Source organism: Castor canadensis, chromosome 3 (assembly GCF_047511655.1).
Source record: "Castor canadensis chromosome 3, mCasCan1.hap1v2, whole genome shotgun sequence".
Lineage (NCBI taxonomy): Eukaryota > Metazoa > Chordata > Mammalia > Rodentia > Castoridae > Castor > Castor canadensis.
Genome location: NC_133388.1, coordinates 49,809,653 through 49,834,317, shown reverse-complemented (window position 1 = coordinate 49,834,317; position 24,665 = coordinate 49,809,653). Strand labels below are relative to the sequence as shown.

Genomic DNA, 24,665 nt, shown 5'->3' with positions numbered 1-24,665 from the left:
CCTATATTCCTAGCTACTTGGAAGGCTGAGGTCAGGAAGATTGAGGTTTGAGGCCAACCCAGGCAAGTAATTCACAGGACCCTGTCTCTGAAATAACCACACAAAGAGGTACTGGAGGCATGGCTCAAGTTGGCAGAGTTCCTGCTTTGCACCTGCAGAGCCCTGAGTTCAGACCTCAGTCTCACCCTCCAAAAAAGAAACAAACACTTAAATTTTTGGGGGGAAGATATGATTGGGAAATTGCTGGCTTGCTTGCCTTCTTGTCATTTGTTGAACTTTAGAAGCATTGTTTTGAGATAGTTTTGGCTTGATTTAGATGTGCATTTTATAGGTATTTCTCTTTTAAAATCTTGTAGAGATAGTTTGAACATGTGATTTGGGTGGGGGGTAGGGTGTGATGAATCATTTCCCTAATTTTGACAAACAATGATTTTGAGTTCATGATTGGTATCCATTGGAGTTGGATTTAAAATCAGCAGATTTAGACATGCACAGTTGCAGTACCTTACATTTACAGCTAAGTCCATATTCAAGTGTCAGAGTTAATCTTCTTGATGCTTGGCAGCAGTGAAGTAATATAACATCAGTTTTTCCTTGTTCTCTTTACTCTTTTTACCATTTTTACCACTCATCAAAGTTTTGTTTTGTTTAGCATAAATAGGTTCACCTGACCTTGAAGATGGAAATATGAAAGTTGCCATTTTATTCCCATGGCATTATAGTCTATTGGCAATAGGTGTTTTTTTTTTTTTTGTAGATTTACTTAGTAAGCCTCAGCTATATTGTCCACATGCATATTTCTTGCTAAGATTGTGGGAAGTGGGTTGTTGTGTGTGTGTGTGTAAAAGAGAGAGAGAATGAGAGTATGAATATTGTACCTGGAGAGGCAAATCACTGTCTTTCTAGTGCCAAGGAAAATGTCCCTATTGTCCGATATTGTTTTGGCTAGATTAATATAGGATATTTACTATTTTTTCTTAATGGAAATATTTTTTTAATACCTTAAAATGGGAAATTTTGACATTTGTCAGTACTAAAATAATTTTTAATTGCCTTTTTCCTCCTTTAGTATTAAAGACCATAGCTTTTTTCTGTTTTTAAATTCTATAATCTTCCAAGTTTGATTTGGTGTATCTTCTTCTTTAGGAAAGACAACAACACGTGGAAGCTGTTGAGTTGGAAGCTAAAGAAGTTCTGAAAAAATTATTTCCAAAGGTGTCTGTTCCTCCTAATTTGGTAAGACTAATTTGTTGTTATTCTTAACCTGACATTCAGAAAGGTTGTGAATACACAGCATTTGCTCTGTCTGTGCACTTGGTTTTGATAGTATATTGATTCCTTAATCTATCCTATTACTAACCCATGGTGTTTTTGAGTAGTTGGGAATAATAACTTGGCTCAAAACTCATTTGTACTTATTCACATGAAATGTGTTGAATACAATTTGAGGCTTTATAAATATCATATTTGGATAAGAAGTGTTTCTGAATTGTCAGTAAACCAATAGTATTCTTAATGGCTTTGTTCAAAGTAGAACTTAATTTTAACTGATTACTTTTTAGTTTTAGCAACAATTTATTTCTTAATGTATTTGATACTATGAACCAGGCTCTTTTACAAGATGACAGAATGCTAAGATTTTGGTCAGCTGTTTAACTTTTTCAAGCAAAAGTCTTAAAGATAATAGAGAACAGCTTGCTTTATTTAAGGTTGAACATGTTTTGAGTGGGAGAGAAAAGTGGCTTTGGTTCAGAAAATTAATACAGTAAGTATTTGAGAGCAGAAAAGGCCAGTGAGAGTGCATGTGAATTTCCTAAAATGGTGGGGTCTTTTTTTTTTTTAATAGAAAATCCTATATATGTTGAGAAGTAAAGAGAATGGAATAATGAAACCAGTATACCACTTCAGCAATTATGAATACATGCCTTGTATTAATAAATAGACAGTCTTGTTTTATCTCCCTCTCTATATTACCCTAATTATTTTGAAGGAATTCAAGCCTCAGAGCATTTCGTCTGTAACTATTTCAACACGTTTCAAAAAATAATAATCCCTTTATTAAAAATACATTCTTAATTTCATAGAGTCAATGCTTGCATTCGTCCAGTTGCCACATTAATTTTCTGTTGTAATTAATAAATCATTGTAGTTTGATTTACTCAGGACCCAACTAAAGTCAACATGTAACTGTTTAAGGAATCTTTTTTTTTTTAATTCAACTGGTTTCCCTATGTCTCTCAGCACACCCCTGCCCACACTTTATCTTTTATATCTGGTAGTTTCCTCTAGTTTGGATTTAGCTGACTGCATTCCTAGTGTCATCATGTTCTCTACCCTTTCTGTATCCCATAAGCTGATAGTGAGGCCTAATGTGATTCAGGCTCAATATTTTGGGTTTAGGATGAGATGCCCTTGCTTCCTGAGCAGTGTTGTTCACTTCCATCACAAGGTCTGTGATGGTTGTTTGTCGTTATTTAAACTGGCTGTCAAGCCCTTTTGACACTAAACTTCTAACCTTTAATAGCTTCTGTGCTTTGTGGCTTAACAAGATGCTCCTAATTTACTGTGTGCATTTACAACCCCAAACATGGAATCACCTGTTTGTGTAAGGAGCTCTGGCTCCTCTAGGTGTGGGTGCTAGGGGTTGGGTAAGTAAACTTAATGGCCTATTCTATATATGGTCTGAGTTCAGCTGCCTTCTGTCTTAGCCTACTTTCAAAGTAAGGAGAGGAAGTTCGTTTGTAACTATCAAGGTTACATCCAGGCTTGATCAGTGTAAAAGATCCCTATACTTAAGTTGAACTGATGAAATGTCTTACGTTGTGTAAATTTATATAAAGATACCTTGGAGAACAGGTTGCTGTTAATATGTTTCATATTTTTGTGATTATGATCTGTGTATTTTCTACTTTGTATTTTTGAGTGGATGTATTTATGAGCCAAGAGAGTTAATGATAGGCAGTTTATATTCCTTAAAGATTGTGTGAGATTATCAGCAGCATGAATTTTCTTTCATTGTAACATTTTTTTTGTTGTTAAGGGATTTGTTAAGTAGCTCAGGCTGTCCTCAAGCTCTCAATTCTCCTTCCTCAGTCTCCTGAGCACTGAGGCAAACATGCATCTCTACATCTAGGCCACATTCATTCCTCTTTTGCAATATTGGGATTTGAAGGCAGGTCCTTACACTCAGGCAAGTACTGTATCACTTAAGCCACATCTCCAGGCCATTTTACGTTTAGGTTATTATTTACATAGGGTCTTGCTTTTTGCTTGGACCCTAATCTTTATCCTGCTGGGATGACAGGTGCATATCACTACTCAGTTTCTTTGTTGAGATGGGGTCTCATGAATTTTTTGCCTAGGCTGATCTTGAACCGTGATCTTCTTGACCTTTGCTAGGAATACAGGCTTGGAGTACAAGATCTTCCTGACCTTGGTTAGGAATACAGGCTTGGGCCACCATATCTAGCTAGGCTAATTCTTAATAGCACCACTATCTACCTTCAATAACCAAATCTTCATGATCCTATTTATAAATCACTGTAAGACATGAATGATATTCTTTGGATTTTGTTCCTATGCTTGTAAAAGTTGAATGTTTCTGAATGTAGCCTGTTTTTAAGAAATACTTTAAACTTTGCATGTGTTATTTATAAAGTACTAGTTTAGATTTTTAAAGGATACCAAGAATAATTAGGTGTTAGGCTTCATTAATATTAGGAAAAGTTTACATAATCATGAGATATGAAAGGACTTTTATAGATGAACTTACTGTTGTTTAGTTAAGCATATCAGCAGATAGGAGAGATTAAACTACATGAACTGTAGGGAGGTTTACAAACTTCAAACAATTAAGTCAGTTTTTTGTCTGATCTAACTTACATTAGATCTCAATATTTGAAGATGAGTTTAATATTATACAGTTAGTCTTCATTCGGATTTGTAATGTGAGAATATCATTCTGTTAAAATGGACAGGCTTTGCAAACTAACATGATACGTATTACACTATGGGTGATGCCAGCACCCACTTTTATTTTTACTCTTATATATTATGGTTTATAGAGCATCCTGATTCAGCCACATGAATAAAGCTTCATGTTATAGGAGTTCATAGAAATTTTGTATTATTTTTCCTCAAATAAACTAATCCAAAGGGTTAAGAAATTGGATTTAACATATGGAACAAGTACTCAATAATTTTTCAGAGCTTAAAATTCATATAGGAAGCATCAAAAAAGTTAAATAATTTATTCTAAAATTAGAATAATGGCTAAAACTGTAACATGCATTGTAGTCAGTCTGTCAACACAAATGTTTGCATGTCAGTTCTCATTATGGGTTTTTATACTTTTTTTTGTGAGACTGGGGTTTGAACTTAGGGCTTTACACTTGCAAAACAGGTGTTCTACCGCTTGAGCCACACCTCCAGTCCATTTTGCTCTGGTTATTTTGGAGATGGGATCTCTTAAACTAGTTTCCTGAACTGGCATCAAACTTAGATCCTTCTACTGTTAGCCTGTCAAATAGCTAGGATTTACAGGTATGAGCCTCCAGTGCCCAGCTTATAATACTTTTTTTTTTTTTTTTTGGTGGTACTGGGATTTGATGCTCCTAGTCTTTGTTTTTGTTTTAGTTATTTTTCAGGTAGAGTCTACCACTTTTTTCTGGGACAAGTCTTGGACTGTGATCCTCCATACCCTCTGTGTAGTTGAGATTACAGGCATGAACCATCACATGTGGCTCGTTTGTTAAGATGGGGTCTTGCTAATTTTTTGCCCTTGACTGACCTAGAACTGTGATCCTCATGATCTATACCTCCTGAATAGCTACAATTATGGGTGTGAGCCATCATACCTGACTGTAATACATTTTTCTTAATTTGAATGAAGTGTTTTTTCAGGAAGGCTGGAGTACTTTCAAAGATGAACCAGAACATCTTTAGTTGGATTTTTTTTAAATTACCATATTATTGCTGTACTGGGGGTGCATTGTGATACTTACCAAAGCTCTTATAGTATATCATAGTTGAATTTACCTCCTCTATCATTGGATTTTTAGTTTTTGAATTCAATATACCTAGTTTTTAAAAAAATATTTTACCTGAAGAAAAGTTTTGAAAAATTATTCATTTTGGATTTTCACTGTTTTAAAGATTGAAGTCATTATCCCTGGTAAACCCAGGTTTTCTGCCTTTGAATCCAGAATTCAGTTGCTGATATTCTTGGTTTGGATAAGTAAGATTTTCTTTTGATAGCACATAGGTATACTTTTAGTGTTTATTTTAAGACTGGATTATGTTTAATTTGTGAAAGTTATGTTACTCTGTGAAGTTTCAAGTGTAATGGTGCTGTCTGTGTAGGTTTCTTTCATTATTGTCTAATTTGCTTATTTTAAATGCTTCATGTATTTCTGTTAGATATTTTTTAGAAACTAGTGACATTTTATTTCTCTCCTACAGAGTTACAGTGAATGGTTACGTGGATTTGAAAAGAAGGCAAAAGAATGTATAGCTGGAACTTCAGGTTCAGAGGAGGTTAAGGTTAGTTCGAGAAGCAAACTGTATTTAGACCAAACACGGGAAAAAGAGCAAATCAGAACTCAACTTGCGTGAGCTTTGAAAAGATAAAGGATATATTATTAGTAGCATAATGATCTACAGAGTGTGTAAGGAGGTGATTTCATTTTAATGAAAATGCTATATCTTCCTTGTATGTGATTTGTGTACAAAGCTAATGTTTTCCTTTTCTTTAACTGTATGTCTTAATCACTCTAAAACTTAATATCGAATTACTCTTTTTAGCCCAAGTTTAAAAACGTAAAAATCATTTGAGGTATAGATAGTTAGAATCTCACTGGTTTGCTAAGGCGTCCTTAAATACATTATTAATTAATTAATTAATGATGTCTTTGGCTGTTGGTATTGTGGGGATTTATTATTGCTTCCTTAACATGCCAAGTTGAGGAATGAAATCCCCTTTCCCGTATGTACACAGGCATTGTGACATTCATATTTGTCTTTACTTTGATTTTACTATCTAGCTATAGAGTAACAAGCCTATTGTGAAAGTGTGTGATATATTTTATTTTGAACATGTTTAAAGAGTTTTATAGTAGACACCAAGTGACCAAAAAGATTATTGAACTTCATTGCTACTTAGGAAGATTGAAATTTAGTGTCGCATTATAAACAGTTTGAAGCCATTTATCATAATATAATGTTAAGTACTGAAGTAAACTTGAAGCCCAGAACCGAATAGGGAAAATTACAGAATTTTTCTTTACTTCATTCTTTGCAGGTTCTAAAGCACAAATTGAAAGAAGCTGATGAAATGCACACATTGTTACAGCTAGAGTGTGAAAAATATAAATCCGTTCTTGCAGAAACAGTAGGAAATGATTTTTAGTTTATGTTTTGATTTTGTTTTTAAATCATTAACCTATTCCTTCATGGCCTAAATAGTCTATATTGATATTAGAACATAAATTTTTCCAAACAACTATATTTTTGTCTGTAGGAAGGAATTTTACAGAAGCTGCAGAGAAGTGTGGAGCAAGAAGAAAATAAATGGAAAGTTAAGGTCGATGAGTCACAAAAGACTATTAAGCAGGTATTTAAAAAAGAATATCTTAGAGCAGTAGCCCTCAAATGTGGGGCCTGGACCAGCAGAATCAGTGTTATCTAGGAGCATGTGAGAAGTTCACATTTCGGCATTACCCAGACTTCTGAACCTGAAATGTGTGTTGGTGAAGTATTTAATGAGCCCTCCAGGTGATTCTGATGCCTACCATGTCTGAAGATCACTATAGTATGACCAAAGGGTGGTGATGTAGTATGTAAAGTGCTTTGAACTTTAGAACTCCTGTGTGATCACACAGGGTGAAGAATTCTGGGTTCACAACTAGTTTTAAAAACACTGGTATTTAACTTATAATAGAATTTAAGACAAAGTTACTAAGTCATTTTTGTTCATGGAACCTGAATGTTACTGTGCAGTCTTAATTTTTTTCCCGTGTATATGGGTGTGGTAGAGTGCCACCTGTTAATCATTTTCTTGGGCCAGTGTGTGCAAGCTGCTGGTGGTATGCTGTGTTAGTGCATTTGGGGGTGAAATACAGCTGATTACCAGTTAATTGATATTTAACAATTAAGTGTTTTAGGGCTGAGCATGGTGATACACAACATCTGTATTCCAGCTACTCAGCTCAGCTACTCAGGAGGCACAGGTATAAGGATTGAAGTGTGAGACTCTATCTGAAAAACAAATTCAAAAGGCAAAAGGACTGGAGGTGTGGCTGAGAGGGTAGAATACTTGCTTAGGGTACAAGGCCCTGTGTTCAACCCTAGCACCATTAAAAGATAAATCTTATCTGGGCCTACTGTAATACCCTACAACGTGAGTAGATTTTAACCACAATTTAAATCAAGTTATATGTAACTCTCTTACTTTTAAGGTCTTCAGAAATTTAGTATGAGTTTAAAAGATGCGTTTCTTGAGTCTTTAAATTGATCCAAAATTCTCAAGGAGGAAAGCTCTGTGCTTGGTGGTTTACTTGGCCTTACATTGTTTCTCATTGTAGATGCAGTTGTCATTTACATCTTCAGAGCAAGAGCTAGAGCGATTAAGAAGAGAAAATAAAGATATTGAAAATGTACGCTATTTGATTGTTTGGCTTGTAACCTGTGAAATCAGTTTTGGCATTATGTATTGTCTGAAGATGTGTGTTTTGAGATTACTTTTATCTGACAGTACAGTAACTCATAATATCTTGGGTAGTGTTTGAGTTGATACAGTGTTGTATTCATAAGTGTCTCACCTTTCTACTGTGGGGAAACATTGTGAAAGGAAATCTTACATGTGCTAACTTTTCCTTCTTTGTTGTGTTGGTAGCTGAGAAGAGAACGAGAGCATTTGGAAATGGAACTGGAGAAGGCAGAAATTGAACGATCTACTTATGTTACAGAAGTCAGAGAGGTACTTACAACAGAATTTTTTCAAACTTGCTTCTCAATTCAAATTAAGTTTATAACAGTGATCAAGTATTTCAATGTAAGTTGTTTTGGAAGAGCTTCCTAGTACCATACAAAACATGGGATATCATAAGAAGATCAATCTTAAACTCTAAACTTCATTGCAGCTGAAAGATCTGTTGACTGAATTGCAGAAAAAACTTGATGATTCATATTCTGAAGCAGTAAGACAGAATGAAGAGCTTAATTTGGTAAGAAGCTTGTTCTCCACTGGGTGTCAAGTAGGCTCTGAAAGCACTTATGTTGACATGTGGAGAAACCATCCAAACTTTTTCTCTTGCTAACCATCTTTAGCTTGGCATTTTTGCAAGTTTAAGATAATCTTCATATTCTGATGACTCCTAAGGTGGTCTTTCTTTTCTTGACTCCTAAGATGATTCTTTTCTTAGCTCCTAATAACAGCATGTATGGCTTCCAACTCTTTTTCAGAATTTTCTGCTTTTTATGCAGCCTAATTTCTTGAACAGTATTATTTTCAGTAAAAAAGAAACCAAACAAAAGATTGATTGAGTTATAAATATTTTCTTCAAACTATGATAGTTATCTGGGTCTCTCATTTTCTTCTTTCAGTAATCTAAAACATTGCCAAAGGTTGTAGATACAGCTTTTCATTCAAGAGCTGTAATCCAATATAGCTTCTGATTTAAACTAGTCTTCCTATAAATTATAAATAACAAAAAGCTTGTAAAATTCTTTATCAGCATGTTATTTACTGTCTAATAATCCCCAAAATACAAACCTACAGAAAACTAAAGTCTTAAGACATGGTCTTCTGCATTACAATTCTTAAGTTTTTGTAGAAATTTCTATTGATTATTGACAGGCTTAGGACTGTCTTGTTCTCCACTTCAAGCAACAATTGTTTTACCTTCAGTAACTTAGAATTTTTATAGCATGGGATGAGATTATCCTGCCTTATTGGAATCTTCTCATCAGCACTGCTATATTTATCATGGAAAACTTCTCACCTCATTCATTTGTGGTGGTTCTATGTTATGTCAACTATTTATGAGAATCAATTTTTAGAGTGGGGATATGTAAGAAATATATTACCCTACCCATACACACAACCTGTTTTTTAAATAAAATTTGTTTTATTTACCAGTTCTTTATTTTACTTTTTTTTTTTTCATGGTATTAGAATTTGAACTTAGGGCCTTATGCTTGCTAGCAGGCACTGTACCACTTGAGCCATGCCCCTTGCCCTTTTTGCTTTACTGTTTTTGAATTAGGGTATCATGTATGCATTTATGCCCTGGCTGGTTTGTACTACTATCCTATTACTTAGGTTTCCTATGTAGCTGAGATGACATGTGTGCACTACCTGTCAGCTTTTATTGGTTGAAATGGGGTCTCTCTGACTTTTTGTCCTGGCTGGTCTCAAGTTGTGATCCTCTCCATCTCTGCCTGGATTACAGATGTGAGCCACTGTACCTGGCCCAATTCTTTAATTGAATTCATTCCCACTGCAGTGTAAGACTAGCTTTAGGCACATGTTGCTATATATTGCACAGATCAGGACTATGATACAATATAGTTATAAGCCATTACCGTATAGTATGTTTTTTACAAAATGCCCTCCCCCTCCCCTTTTTGAGGCAGGTTCTCACCATTTGCCCAGTCTGTCCTCAGACACACAAGTTCTGGGAGTATAAGCCTGTGTCACCATGCCCAGCTATTAAAAAAATCATTTCTAACTAATCGTTGTTTGGTGCTTAGAGGCTAGCTCCAGCTTCATCAAACATATGAGATTATAGTTGCATCTCCATTTAGCTTGGCACCCCTCTCCTTCTGTCAAGAGACCATTTCTTTTTTCCCCTTTTGTCTTGAATTTGGAATTGAAATTTTATATTTTGTGCGTTCAGGTTAATTGTTGCTGCATTTAAGGTAAAATGGTTTTGTTTGCCTGCACATATTATGTGTGTTCTTGGGGCAAAAGGTGAGCCTCTTTATAGAGAGTATCAACCTCAGGGTTGAATAAGGAGGCAGAACCTATTTGGGTATTTAAGTACAGTTCTCCAAATGCAGTTTCCAAGTGGAGTACCCTCCCCCATTCATTCTTCCTCCAGTTTTAAATGTCACTCTCTTATATTGTCCCCTTATAAGACTCCAGAATTGTTTGGAAATTCATACCTGTGGGTGGGAGGCAAAAAGAATTAACTTGATGAGTTTACTAAAAAAACTTAACTTTTTTTGGGCAACAAAAAAATTAAATTTTTTTTTTAATTTAATTGAAACAGTTGTCAGAAGAGGCATTATGTATTGACCCTAGGTTTCATAGAGCCTTATAGCTATTGGTTATTGGTTATTTCTTATTGGTGTAATTTAGGCCAGTAGTCTTGCACTACTGTTTTTAGTGAGTCCTTAGAGGATGGTCAATGTTTAAATTGTTCATTTTCCTGGATTTGTAATCATCTCTTCAAGGTTTTTTTATAGTATTACATAGTTGGCTCTTTTTAATTGAATTGCATAAATCAAGAAAGCCTTTAAAAAGCTAATTGGAAGCATATTCAGAAATGTCACAATGAATCTCCCCTATACAACTAATGTGTGCTAATAAAACATGCTTTGAGGGAAAAAAAACAAAAACAAGCAAACAAAAAAAACTAATTGGTTAAATTTCTATTTGCGTTTTAATTTAGAGTAATTTCAGTAACTACTTTATGAAAAGTGACTCTTTTAAATGGCACTTATTTGAGTTTGGTGGTTTTGTTTTTGCGGTTACAGTTTTCTACGCTAAACTCTACTCATTTCTATAGTTTTTCTTACGTTTAGCTCTACAGATGGGAACTTCCACTGCATAGCTTCTCTGTACATCTGGGTGCAGCATATTGGCTAATTCACTGTGCATAATAACTGTTAGTGTTCCTGTTCTTTCATACTCATTCTTCACTCCTAAAGGTATCTGCATAATCAAAGGATGAAAATGAAGTTAATTTTGCTGTTACTTTATTATTATAGTTGAAGAAACAGTTAAATGAAACAGATGCAAAGCTTAGAACTGAAGACAATGAAAGACAGAAGGTAGTTGGTGATTTGCATAAGGTAAGGCACTGCTTGACCTGGAGACACAGCGTCCTGAGCATGTGTGTTGTCCTTGCATCTTAATCAGACACACTATTAATTCTGGTCTTGTCTTTTGCATCCTTGTGAATTTGTTTGGGTGCATTGATTTGTTTTTGAACCAAATTTTGACTTGTTTCTATTATTATTAATTCATTTCATCATGTTTCATAATTATTTTATAAAATACAGAGTAAAAATAAAAATTTAAATTTAGCTGGTGCTATTTAAATTTGGTTACATCCATGTTTTTAAATTGGGATTTGACTATGTTGTCATTTACAAAGTACATTTCTATTGATATTTATGGATAAAACTGAGAGGTATATAAAATTCTGGTGTTTCAGAAGTTCATTTGGATTTTTTTTTTTCGGTACAAATGGGTGATTTTTAAGATTACATTTCTTATTTGCATTAGACTTTTAGGTTATTTTGTAGTTCTGTTATGAGATATTTTTAATAGTATAGTTCATACATACTTTTATCAAACTGCTTTAGAGCTTTGATGGTGTTTATGAAGGTAGTTATCAACAAAGCAATTACTTATGTTACTTTATTGGAATTGCAGAATCAAGGGATATGCACATCTTAAATTTTGAGAGTATTGTGTATGAGTCCAATATCTTGAAGTGATTTCTGCTCTTTCCAGCATGGTCTGAGAGTACCCGTTTCCCTCCACCCCCAACTATATTGAATAGTGTTAAACATTTAAATATTTGATAGTCTAGATTTTTAAAAAGTATCTCATTTTAAAATGTCATCTTTTAAAATATAAAAGAAATACTTGTTGGTTTTGTATGTTTATACTTTATAATTGTAGTTGCAAAAGTCTAAGAATCCAGAAGTGCTTTATGTTATTTAAATGTTGATTAAAAGAGCTAGGTGTCATGGCGCAAACCTGTAATCCCAGCTACCCAGGAGATAGAAGTAGAAGGGTCATGTGAGGCTGGCACCAGGCAAAAAGTCTGAGACCCTATCTGAAAATAACTAAAGCAAAAAAGACTGAGACATAGCTCAAGTACAAGGCCTTGAGTTCAAATCACCAGCACCACTCCATCCCCCAAAACAGTAGATTAATTGTGAACTTAAAAAGTTTGTTTTAGAGCACAAACTTTGATATATGATGCACTGTCAGGGTTGAATTTTGTTTGATAAAATCATTTTAATTTTTGACCTCTGGATCAAAATATAAGACATGGAGGTTTAGCCTGGCAATGCAGTTTTTCAGAGAGTACTTCCAGGATAATAGCCAGATGCTCAAAGATACAGATAGACCATGTTATGTGTGGTGGCTGCAGTGACAATGTAGCCATCAGTCACCAGTCTCTTTCCCTTAGAAATACTGTGCAACAGTTGATTAGAAATGCACAGAAATATTTATTGACTGAAAAAGTTAACAAAATGCTTTGTACAGGCAAGTATAAAACAACATGTATGTTAAAAGCCCATTTCTATAAAATTTTCTGCCAGTTTTCTCTAAGTACATATTATGCACAAAGAGCTATCTAGATTGAGAGTCAGCAAACCCACAGACTATTTTAGGATTTGTGGGTTCCATTTGGTCTCTCTTCAGATATTCTTGTTATGTAAAACTATTCATAACTACAAAAACAGCTTTTGTATTTGAACTTTTTTTCTTTCATTTGGAGACAAGGTCTCCATGTTTAGCTGTGGCTGGCCACAAATGCATTGTGTTAGCCTAAGCTGGTCTGAAACTCGTAATCATCCTGTCTCTCTTCTGAGTGCTGAGATTGCAGGCATGAAACACCATGCCTGGCTTTGTATTCAAACTTTTTTGCAACAGTGAGCACATGTTCTTATAATTTGGTAGGGGAATGTAGCTATTAGTCTGTTGATGACAAAATTTTACATTGTATTTTGAGAGGACCTTTAATTTTGTGCAAAACACATAATGAAATTATTCATTTTGTATGTGTGTATTAATCAGCTATCATATTGCTTTCCTTACAGGCCCAACAGTCTCTGGATCTTATCCAGTCAAAAATAGAAAAAGCTGCTGGAGACACTACTGTTATTAAGAATAGTGATGTTTCCTCAGAAATGGTATGTTTCTCCTTTAACCACAAATCACTGGACTAAGTACCTTGTAAACTATTTAAAGAATAAGCATGTGTAAGATGCAGCCCTGACTAGAAAAATGTGCTTTCATCAGTTATGTTGTATTCCTTTTTTAATAGAGCTGGGGATGGAATGAGGGCCTTGCATATGCCAAGCAAGCACTCTACCACTGTGCTATACCTCCATCCCTCTGTGTTGTACTGTAACCGAAAGTCATCTTTGTTTTTCCAGAAATATTCTTTTTTTTTTTTCATTTTTCTTTTATTATTCATATGTGCATACAAGGCTTGGTTTATTTCTCCCCTCTGCCCCCACCCCCTCCCTTACCACCCACTCCACCCCCTCCCGCTCCCCCCCTCAATACCCAGCAGAAACTATTTTGCCCTTATCTCTAATTTTGTTGTAGAGAGAGTATAAGCAATAATAGGAAGGAACAAGGGGTTTTGCTGGTTGAGATAAGGATAGCTATACAGGGCATTGACTCACATTGATTTCCTGTGCGTGGGTGTTACCTTCTAGGTTAATTCTTTTTGATCTAACCTTTTCTCTAGTACTTGGTCCCCTTTTCCTATTGGCCTCAGTTGCTTTAAGGTATCTGCTTTAGTTTCTCTGCATTAAGAGCAACAAATGCTAGCTAGTTTTTTAGGTGTCTTACCTATCCTCACCCCTCCCTTGTGTGCTCTCGCTTTTATCATGTGCTCATAGTCCAATCCCCTTGTTGTGTTTGCCCTTGATCTAATGTCCACATATGAGGGAGAACATAGATTTTTGGTTTTTTGAGCCAGGCTAACCTCACTCAGAATGATGTTCTCCAATTCCATCCATTTACCAGCAAATGATAACATTTCGTTCTTCTTCATGGCTGCATAAAATCCCATTGTGTATAGATACCACATTTTCTTAATCCATTCGTCAGTGGTGGGGCATCTTGGCTGTTTCCATAACTTGGCTATTGTGAATAGTGCCGCAATAAACATGGATGTGCAGGTGCCTCTGGAGTAACAGTCTTTTGGGTATATCCCCAAGAGTGGTATTGCTGGATCAAATGGTAGATCGATGTCCAGCTTTTTAAGTAGCCTCCAAATTTTTTTCCAGAGTGGTTGTACTAGTCTACATTCCCACCAACAGTGTAAGAGGGTTCCTTTTTCCCCGCATCCTCGCCAACACCTGTTGTTGGTGGTGTTGCTGATGATGGCTATTCTAACAGGGGTGAGGTGGAATCTTAGTGTGGTTTTAATTTGCATTTCCTTTATTGCTAGAGATGGTGAGCATTTTTTCATGTGTTTTCTGGCCATTTGAATTTCTTCTTTTGAGAAAGTTCTGTTTAGTTCACGTGCCCATTTCTTTATTGGTTCATTAGTTTTGGGAGAATTTAGTTTTTTGAGTTCCCTGTATATTCTGGTTATCAGTCCTTTGTCTGATGTATAATTGGCAAATATTTTCTCCCACTCTGTGGGTGTTCTCTTCAGTTTAGAGACCATTTCTTTTGATGAACAGAAGCTTTTTAGTTTTATGAGGTCCCATTTATCTATGCTATCTCTTAGTTGCTGTGCTGCTGGGGTTTCATTGAGAAAGTTCTTACCTATACCTACTAACTCCAGAGTATTTCCTACTCTTTCTTGTATCAACTTAAGAGTTTGGGGTCTGATATTAAGATCCTTGATCCATTTTGAGTTAATCTTGGTATAGGGTGATATACATGGATCTAGTTTCAGTTTTTTGCAGACTGCTAACCAGTTTTCCCAGCAGTTTTTGTTGAAGAGGCTGCTATTTCTCCATCGTATATTTTTAGCTCCTTTGTCAAAGATAAGTTGCTCATAGTTGTGTGGCTTCATATCTGGATCCTCTATTCTGTTCCACTGGTCTTCATGTCTGTTTTTGTGCCAGTACCATGCTGTTTTTATTGTTATCGCTTTGTAATATAGTTTGAAGTCAGGTATTGTAATACCTCCTGCATTGTTCTTTTGACTGAGTATTGCCTTGGCTATTCGTGGCCTCTTGTTTTTCCATATAAATTTAACAGTAGATTTTTCAATCTCTTTGATGAATGTCATTGGAATTTTGATGGGAATTGCATTAAACATGTAGATTACTTTTGGGAGTATAGACATTTTTACTATGTTGATTCTACCAATCCATGAGCATGGGAGATCTCTCCACTTTCTATAGTCTTCCTCAATCTCTTTCTTCAGAAGTGTATAGTTTTCCTTGTAGAGGTCTTTCACATCTTTTGTTAGGTTTACACCTAGGTATTTGATTTTGTTTGAGGCTATTGTAAATGGAATTGTTTTCATACATTCTTTTTCCGTTTGCTCATTGTTAGTGTATAGAAATGCTAATGATTTTTCTATGTTGATTTTATATCCTGCTACTTTGCTATAGCTATTGATGATGTCTAGAAGCTTCTGAGTAGAGTTTTTTGGGTCTTTAAGGTATAGGATCATGTCGTCTGCAAATAGGGATATTTTGACAGTTTCTTTACCTGTTTGTATTCCTTTTATTCCTTCTTCTTGCCTAATTGCTCTGGCTAGGAATTCCAGTACTATGTTGAATAGGAGTGGAGATAGTGGGCATCCTTGTCTGGTTCCTGATTTTAGAGGGAATGGTTTTAATTTTTCTCCATTAAGTATAATGCTGGCTGTAGGTTTGTCATATATAGCTTTTATAATGTTGAGGAACTTTCCTTCTATTCCTAGTTTTCTTAGAGCTTTTATCATGAAATGATGTTGGATCTTATCAAAGGCTTTTTCTGCATCTATTGAGATGATCAAGTGGTTTTTGTCTTTGCTTCTGTTAATGTGGTTTATTACGTTTATTGATTTTCGTATGTTGAACCACCCCTGCATCCCTGGGATGAAGCCTACCTGGTCGTGGTGAATAATCTTTTTGATGTGTTGCTAAATTCGATTTGCCATTATTTTGTTGAGGATTTTTGCATCAATGTTCATTAAGGAGATTGGCCTATAGTTCTCCTTTTTGGAGGTGTCTTTGCCTGGTTTTGGGATAAGTGTAATACTGGCTTCATAAAATGTGTTTGGCAGTTTTCCTTCCCTTTCTATTTCATGGAACAGTTTAAGGAGGGTTGGTATCAGTTCTTCTTTAAAGGTCTGATAGAATTCAGCAGAGAATCCATCAGGTCCTGGACTTTTCTTTTTGGGGAGACTCTTGATTGCTGCTTCAATTTCATTTTGTGTTATAGGTCTATTCAGGTGATTAATTTCCTCTTGGTTCAGTTTTGGATGATCATATGTATCTAGAAATCTGTCCATTTCTTTTAGATTTTCAAATTTATTTGAATATAGGTTCTCAAAGTAGTCTCTGATGATTTCCTGGACTTCCATGGTGTTTGTTGTTATCTCCCCTTTTGCATTCCTGATTCTACTAATTTGGGTTTTTTCTCTCCTCATTTTAGTCAGGTTTGCCAGGGGTCTATCGATCTTGTTTATTTTTTCAAAGAACCAACTTTTTGTTTCATTAATTCTTTGTATGGTTTTTTTGGTTTCTATTTCATTGACTTCAGCTCTTATTTTTATTATTTCTCTCCTTCTATTTGTTTTGGGATTTGCTTGTTCTTGTTTTTCTAGGAGTTTGAGATGTATCATTAGGTCATTGATTTGGTATCTTTCAATCTTTTTAATATATGCACTCATGGCTATAAACTTTCCTCTCAAGACTGCCTTAGCTGTGTCCCATAGGATCCGGTAGGTTGTGTTTTCATTTTCATTGACTTCCAGGAACATTTTAATTTCCTCTTTTATTGCATCGATGATCCATTCTTCATTAAGTAATGAGTTATTTAGTTTCCAGCTGTTTGCATGTTTTTTGTCTTTACTTTTGTTGTTGAGTTCTACTTTTACTGCATTGTGGTCAGATAGTATGCACGGTATTATTTCTATTTTCTTATATTTGCTAAGACTTGCTTTGTGCCCTAGGATATGATCTATTTTGGAGAAGGTTCCATGGGCTGCTGAGAAGAATGTATATTGTGTAGAGGTTGGATGAAATGTTCTGTAGACATCTACTAGGTCCACTTGATCTATTGCATATTTTAGATCTTGGATTTCTTTATTGAGTTTTTGTTTGGATGACCTATCTATTGATGATAATGGGGTGTTAAAATCTCCCACAACCACTGTGTTGGCGTTTATATATGCTTTTAGGTCTTTCAGGGTATGTTTGATGAAATTGGGTGCGTTGACATTGGGTGCGTACAGATTGATGATTATTATTTCCTTTTGGTCTATTTCCCCTTTTATTAGTATGGAATGTCCTTCTTTATCTCGTTTGATCAATGTAGGTTTGAAGTCTACTTTGTCAGAGATAAGTATTGCTACTCCTGCCTGTTTTCGGGGGCCATTGGCTTGGTAAATCTTCTTCCAGCCTTTCATCCTAAGCATATGCTTATTTCTGTCGGTGAGATGAGTCTCCTGTAAGCAACAAATTGTTGGATCTTCTTTTTTAATCCATTTTGTCAAATGGTGTCTTTTGATGGGTGAATTAAGTCCATTAACATTAAGTGTTAGTACTGATAGGTATGTGGTGATTCCTGCCATTTAGTTATCTTAGTTGTTTGAAGGTTTGATTGTGTGTACCTAACTTGATGTTACTCTCTACTGTCTTGCTTTTTCTTATCCTGTGGTTTGGTGCTGCCTGCCTTTTCATGGTTAAGTTGGGTGTCACTTTCTGTGTGCAGGATCCCTTGCAGAATCTTTTGTAATGGTGGCTTTGTGGTCACATATTGTTTTAGTTTCTGCTTATCATGGAAGACTTTTATTGCTCCATCTATTTTGAATGATAGCTTTGCTGGGTAGAGTATCCTGGGGTTGAAGTTATTTTCATTCAGTGCCCGGAAGATCTCACCCCACGCTCTTCTTGCTTTTAATGGTTCTGTTGAGAAGTCTGCTGTGATTTTGATGGGTTTACCTTTGTATGTTACTTGTTTTTTCTCTCTTGCAGCCTTCAATATTCTTTCCTTAGTTTCTGAACTTGTTGTTTTAATGATGATATGTCGTGGAGTAGTTCTATTTTGATCTGGTCTGTTTGGTGTCCTGGAGGCCTCTTGCATTTGTATGGGAATATCTTTCTCTAGATTTGGGAAATTTTCCGTTATTATTTTGTTGAATATATTACGCATTCCCTTCGCTTGCACCTCTTCTCCTTCTTCGATGCCCATGATTCTCAAGTTTGGTCTTTTGATGGAGTCAGTGAGTTCTTGCATTTTCTTTTCACAGGTCTTGAGTTGTTTAATTAATAGTTCTTCAGTTTTTCCTTTAATTACCATTTCATCTTCAAGTTCTGAGATTCTGTCTTCTGTTTGTTCTATTCTGCTGGATTGGCCTTCCGTTTTGTTTTGCAGTTCTGTTTCGTTCTTTTTTCTGAGGTTTTCCATATCCTGGCTGTTTTCTTCTTTATTGTTGTCTATTTTTGTCCTGAGTTCATTTATCCATTTATTCATTGTGTTCTCTCTTTCACTTTGGTGTTTATACAGTGCTTCTATGGTTTCCTTTATTTCTTCTTTTGCTTTTTCAAATTCTCTATTTTTATTGTCTTGGAATTTCTTGAGTGTCTCCTGTACATTTTGGTTGACCCTATCCAGTATCATCTCTATAAAATTCTCATTGAGTACTTGTAGTATGTCTTCTTTTAAATTATTCTTGTAGGCTTCATTGGTTCCTTTGGCATAGTTTATCTTCATTTTGTTGGAGTCTGGCTCTGAGTTTCTGTTCTCTTCATTCCCCTCTGGTTCCTGTACTAATTTTTTGCTGTGGGGAAACTGGTTTCCTTGTTTTTTCTGTCTTCCTGTCATTGTCCTTGGTGTTGTTACTGTCCCTGTACTGTGTGTAATTAAGTATTTTCTAGCTTGTAATAATAACAATGGTAATATTGATAATGGAAGAGTGAGCTGAGATGGAAAGCAAGAAGTTAAAGAAAAGGGGAAAACAAATTTACAGACAAGAGGGAGAAAGCAGAACAAGGTATCAGACAAGAGAGTTTCAAAGGTATAAACAGGGAGTGTTAGTGTACTAATCGACAGTAAGCTGAACAGACAATAGAGTGACAGAGAGAGGATTGAAAATCAAAGATAAAAAAAAATTAAAAATAAGTATATGAAAGTAATATCTATTTATAAAAATGAATTAAAATAAAATGGAAAATAGAAAATTAAAAAAAAAAAAACAAAAAAACAAAAAACTTCCAAGTTTATATGCAATGCAATTTCAGTCTTAATAATTTGGATGTCCGTCTCAATCTCCAGTCCTGGAGTTGGTGCCTCAGATGTTGTTCTGTAGTTGTCTCATCAAAGGGGATGCATAAAGTAGAATAAAACTACACTCACACACACACAGAAGATTAAAAAAAAAAAAAAAAAAGTCCCACCAAGTGTCCCCAGTTCAAATGCAATACAGTTTCAGTAAGTTTTTCGGCTTGCAGGTGTAATTCGGTTGTTCTCTCATCAAAGGTAGGGAGAAAAAGAAAAAAAAGCGTCTGGAGGCAGTTCTGAGAGTGGTATCTGCAACTGTGGCTTGCCTGCCTGCTGCTCTCAGCCTGTAGCCTGCGGCGTTATTTATGCAGATCTCTGGGGTGAGCTAGCACTCACCTGGTCCCACAGGCTTTGTTTGCTCAGAGTTCTCCTGGAGGGGGGGAGGGGGGCCTCTGCTACAGGCTTTCCCCTTTCCAAGCACTGGGAAAGGTGACACTGCCCCGCGTTGTCAGGCCTGCGTGTTTATTTACAGTTCACGTGGGAAGTGGGTCTTCCCTCCTCTCACAAGCGTCCCCGCTCCTGGTTGCTGGCGCGCCCCGCTCCCGCCAGAGCCTCTCCGGCCAGCCCGGCTCGTTTCTTTACAGTCCCGGGAAGGGTTCCCTTCCCCCAATCTTCAGCGCTCAGGGCGCCCCACCCTCTTTCCAGCGTGTCTTAACTGTTCTTATTGCTTAGTACTCAGTTTCTCTTTTTTTCCCGGGTGGAGGTCAGTCTGTCCAGGGGGCTATGCTGCTCTGGCCCAGGCTTGTCTGTGGGGGAACCGCGGTACCACGAAGCTCACCTGGTCCGCGTCTTCCCACGCCGTATGGGCGCCGGCCACTGGCGGCCCCGGGGGCCTCCTCGGTTCTCCGTTTAACGTGAAGTGGAGATTCTCTGCGCCGGCTGGAGATGTGGAGGGGTCAAAGTTATGCCTTTTCTCGGTGATTATGCCTGCAAAGTGTGTCTCCAGCGTCTCTCCAAGATTTCACTATAGGAGGCTCGCTTTCTGCTTCCTCCCTCTAGCCGCCATCTTGGAATCTCTCCAGAAATATTCTGTCTAAAATGCACTGTTTTGGTTTTTATTTCCGTTTTAGCTCTGTGAGATACTATGTTAATTTTAGGGTTTTTGTGGAGAGGGATTGTGGCATGTGCTCGAAGGTATTGGCTAGCAGTTTTTCAGAAAGTACTTTCAGGATAATAAATAGATGCTCAAAGATGTAGACAGACTAGTTATTTGAGGTGGCTAAAATGATAATGATAGGTATCAGCCACCTCTCTCTATAGTAAAATCTATGCAGCACTTGATTGGAAATGCATGTGAGTATTTACTGATTAAAAAAGTTTAAATGCTGACCTGGCTCTTAGTAACATGATGTGTAACTTTGGGCAGATTTTTTAGTCATTCTGAGCTTTAGTTGACTCATCTGTAAAAGGCAATGATAAACAATACCTATTTTATAGGATTGTTGAAGGAGTAGAAGAGTTAATATGTAAAATACATTGACTAGAGAGTGGGACTTAAAACAGAGCCTAGCACCTAGTGAGATCTTAATGTATGTTAACCATGATTTGTACTGTTAGGTCCTCTCCTTTGCTGGACAAACTTTTTTATTTTCTTAAAGGAAAAATGAATTTATGGTATTCATAGACGTTAGGTTTTTCCCTTTGTTTTCCTGCAGCATAATGTTCTTTGGTGCAAACTGGTTTTGTACCATTATTTAGCAAACACATTTCTCTGGGTGTGGTTTTTTTTTTTTTTTTGATGCTAATTCTCATGTCATTTTTCATATATTTCATGTTTGTATTTGAAACAACAAATATTTTCTGGTTTTGGTTGCACATTCTTTTTCCTTGTGTTTGGAGTTTCTCATCATTTCCATTTTCTTTTCAGGAGTCTTCCGAGAAGGAGACAATGTTTACAAGTCTCAATCAGACCCTAACACAGTTACGGCAGTTGCTTCAGGAAGTAAACCGACAACTCATAAAGGAGAAATAACACTACCAGGTCTTGGGTAAGGATAACTGGAGTAGTTTTGTGTATTTATGGGTAGCATGTATATAATGTGTATTTGCCACCAATAAAGGAAATTCTCATTTTACTATTTTCTCTCAGAATGTCCAGGTGGCACCTTTTACTTTTTTTTTTTTTTTGGGGGGAGCTTTATTTCTGTCTCACGCAGATTTTAAAGGTCTTTTAGCTTAGTTGGGGAAAACCTTTATCTTTGTCTACTTTGACCTTTTCATCAAACACAGTTGTGACTTGGCTACCCAATTTGTCCATTGCTGTAATGCCTGCAGCTGTTTCATTAGTTTATTGTGATCTTAGGTCAGTTGAGGTGTTGTGTGATTTCCCTCTTCCTCTCTCTATGACTTGGTAAATAAAGTGAACACAACATTTTTTCTGACCTAAGATTGCAGAACTGAAAATCAAGTCATCAAATTTCTTTTTCTTTAACATCAGAAAGAATGTACAATATTTATTACATACCCGAGGCGTAAGAACATTAGATTTCCATAATTTCTTTAAATTTGAAGCTGGGTGTTTTGTTTTAATGAGACAGGGTCTCATTTTTGTAACTCAGGCTGGCCTTGCACTAGCAGTCCTCCTGCCTTAGCCACCTCCCCAGTGTTAGGAATTATAGACGTGCACCACCATACCTGGCTGGAAACTGTTTGCTCACTTTTGTAGAGATTCTGAGAATTCCATTCTGTAATGCTTGAAGTGAAATGAGAGTTTTAAATAAGGACAGATAAATCCATGAGCAACTAAATCAGTGTAACAAGGTTTTGCTACCTGTATTACCTTGGAAAGTTTAGATTTGGCATTTAAAAATTACTTGTTTTTCAGCTGATGAATACAAGTTTTTATTGTTGTTACTTGGGATTTTTACATTTTCTGAATGGATTAAGTCACACTACCTAGGATACAGTATTCAGATATACACTGAATATTTCAGATAGTCTTCTTTTGAGGCTATTTGCTTTAAGATAATCATAGTATTCTGGAGATCCAAAGGGGCAACTCGTTACCAAATCCCGCCTTTCAGAACCCATGCCTCAGACTGTGAGAGCCATAGAAAAGTCTCAGGGATGGGGTAGTTATCCTAGAAAAGTTGGTGCACCTACATTTTGATGTTGGAGGTAGGTGCTGCTTCACTTTTATAGACCTCTCATGTTCTGGCCTGCCTCAGCACATGCTCTCTTTAAAATGCTAATTCAGGTCAGGTACCTCTCAGAAGACTTAATCCAGCTCATTCTTGAACATACCAGCAAAAGTAACGACACTCATGTCAGTCCTTTATCCTTGTAAGCTGACCTCTCCAGTTTGCTGGAGTCACACTCCTGGCAAATTTCCCCTCCCACATTAAGGAAAACTCTTCCATCTGTTCTTCCCATAGTTTCAGCCTGACTGAATGCTCCTTCTGTTCAGTTTTGATAATGTGCTGAGATGTCTTACTTTAATCTTGTTTTTCCTTCAGGTCTTCCCCCTAATTTTTTGTGCCACTGTTTAACACATATACATCATGGGGTACTGGGGCTTAAATTCAGGGCCTCACTCCTGCTACGCAGATGCTGTACCACTTAAGCCATGCCTGCAGCCCCTTTTTCCTTTAGTTAGTTGCTGGACAAGGGTCTCCCATATTCACCCAACTGTAATCCTCCTACCTATACCTCTTGAGTAGCTGGGCTTACAGGTGTGCCTTACTATTCCTGGCCAACAAATATTCTTAAAATAAGAAACTCTTCTCACAGTATGTCTCTTCTTGTTATTAATTTCTCTGTCTACTCTGGAATGACTTCTTCTGTCAGTCCAAAGAGAACATTTTTGTTAACAACATTAATGATTTCCTAAGTCTTTCTTTACATATAATGGGATGCTGAAAGTATGTATGAGATATGCTAAAAGATAGTATATAAGACTTTGTGTTACAAAGAAAGAACTTTATTTCTAGAGTGCTTAAAAAAATTCTAAGATTGTCTATTACCTCTTGCCTTTAGGACTGTACTAATATTTATTAATGGGTGGAGACATAAAATTTTTTCAGGCTTTCTTTTCAGTACTACTTCTTTTAAGTAGGACTAATAAAAATGGCTTCCCAAGCTCTTAAATGTTTTCTAACAGGATTTGACTCATATTTTTAAATACTTACCTAAAAGCTTCTTCCGAAAATGTTCTCATTTTGATTACCAATAGTGTAAATTGCTTTGATTATAGTTGAAAGGGCCACGCTAGATTAAATGGACTATGTATAAGACAAATGTATTCTGATTGCCTTTTCTTGCTTTGTTTTAAAATTAATTTCTTTCTGATCTTTTACAGAGTGAAGTAATTGGGAACTGTTCATTCATGGGTAACAGAAGGCATTGTATTATATTTGGCCAAATTAAAGCCTTATTTATGTTTTCACCCTTTCTACTTTGTCAGAAACACTGAACAGGTTTTGTCTTTTCTAATCCTTGTTAGACTACTGATTTAAAGAGAAAACATTAAAAAAAAAAAGGCAACTCTGTAGACACCTTCAGAGTTTAGTTTTATAATAAAACTGTTTGAATAATTAGACCTTTACATTCCTGAAGATAAAATAAACATGTAATCTTTTACCTTATTTTGCTGAATTAAATTGTTCAGAAGATCAAAATGGTAAAAACAACATAAAATTTAACATTTTAATACTGATGTTGTACACTGTTTTACTTAACATTTTGGAGAGTAACTGCCTCTGACATCAACTCAAGAAAACACTTTTTTTGTTGCTGGTGTAATCAGTTTTTGTAATGGCAGTCAACAAATAAAGGGATGCTTATTATTCAAACTTGACTTCCTCTGATTTTCATTGAACTTTAACAGATTTCATTACATTACAGATCAACATAGTTTAGCATACAATTATTGATTGCGGCTATTGAACAAGATAAGCTAGCAGTTGTTGCTTATGTAGCCTTTATGATTGGAGTTTTGGGGCTTCTCTGCTTCTGTGCTGGGTAAACTATGCCCCAGTGTGCTGTGGCTTACAGAAAGAACAGGACAAGCATTTAGCGTTTGAGAGTTAAATTGTTTATTTATTTTTGGCAGCACTGGGGTTTGAATTCAAGGCTTAATGCTTGCTAGGCAGGCACTCTTACCACCTGAGCCACTCCACCAACCCTTTTTACTACTATCTTTTAAAGTAATAAAAATTAACTTTTAACTTTCCCTTTTCAGACACTGTACTACATAGTTTACATATGTTATCTTTTTGTTGAAAGTTCTTTT

At 36.1% G+C, this 24,665-nt stretch overlaps 1 protein-coding gene across 22 annotated transcripts in view; it reads left to right on the top strand.

The window, feature by feature from the left end:
• Ktn1 (kinectin 1) overlaps positions 1–23,934 on the top strand; it is a 97,255-nt gene extending 73,321 nt beyond the window's left edge. For 10 of the 22 annotated variants that reach the window (XM_074067916.1, XM_074067919.1, XM_074067918.1 and 7 more), the window contains 11 exons: positions 1,147–1,236; positions 5,461–5,541; positions 6,299–6,388; positions 6,518–6,610; positions 7,581–7,652; positions 7,892–7,975; positions 8,139–8,222; positions 10,993–11,076; positions 13,066–13,158; positions 21,303–21,423; positions 23,733–23,934. In XM_074067916.1, coding sequence (XP_073924017.1) covers positions 1,147–1,236; positions 5,461–5,541; positions 6,299–6,388; positions 6,518–6,610; positions 7,581–7,652; positions 7,892–7,975; positions 8,139–8,222; positions 10,993–11,076; positions 13,066–13,158; positions 21,303–21,407 — 876 coding nt within the window. In that variant the 3' untranslated portion in view covers positions 21,408–21,423; positions 23,733–23,934. The remainder of the gene's footprint in view (positions 1–1,146; positions 1,237–5,460; positions 5,542–6,298; positions 6,389–6,517; positions 6,611–7,580; positions 7,653–7,891; positions 7,976–8,138; positions 8,223–10,992; positions 11,077–13,065; positions 13,159–21,302; positions 21,424–23,732) is intronic. The other 12 variants (XM_074067922.1, XM_074067929.1, XM_074067936.1 and 9 more) reach the window with 3 other exon arrangements.
• Positions 23,935–24,665: the final 731 nt, after the last annotated feature.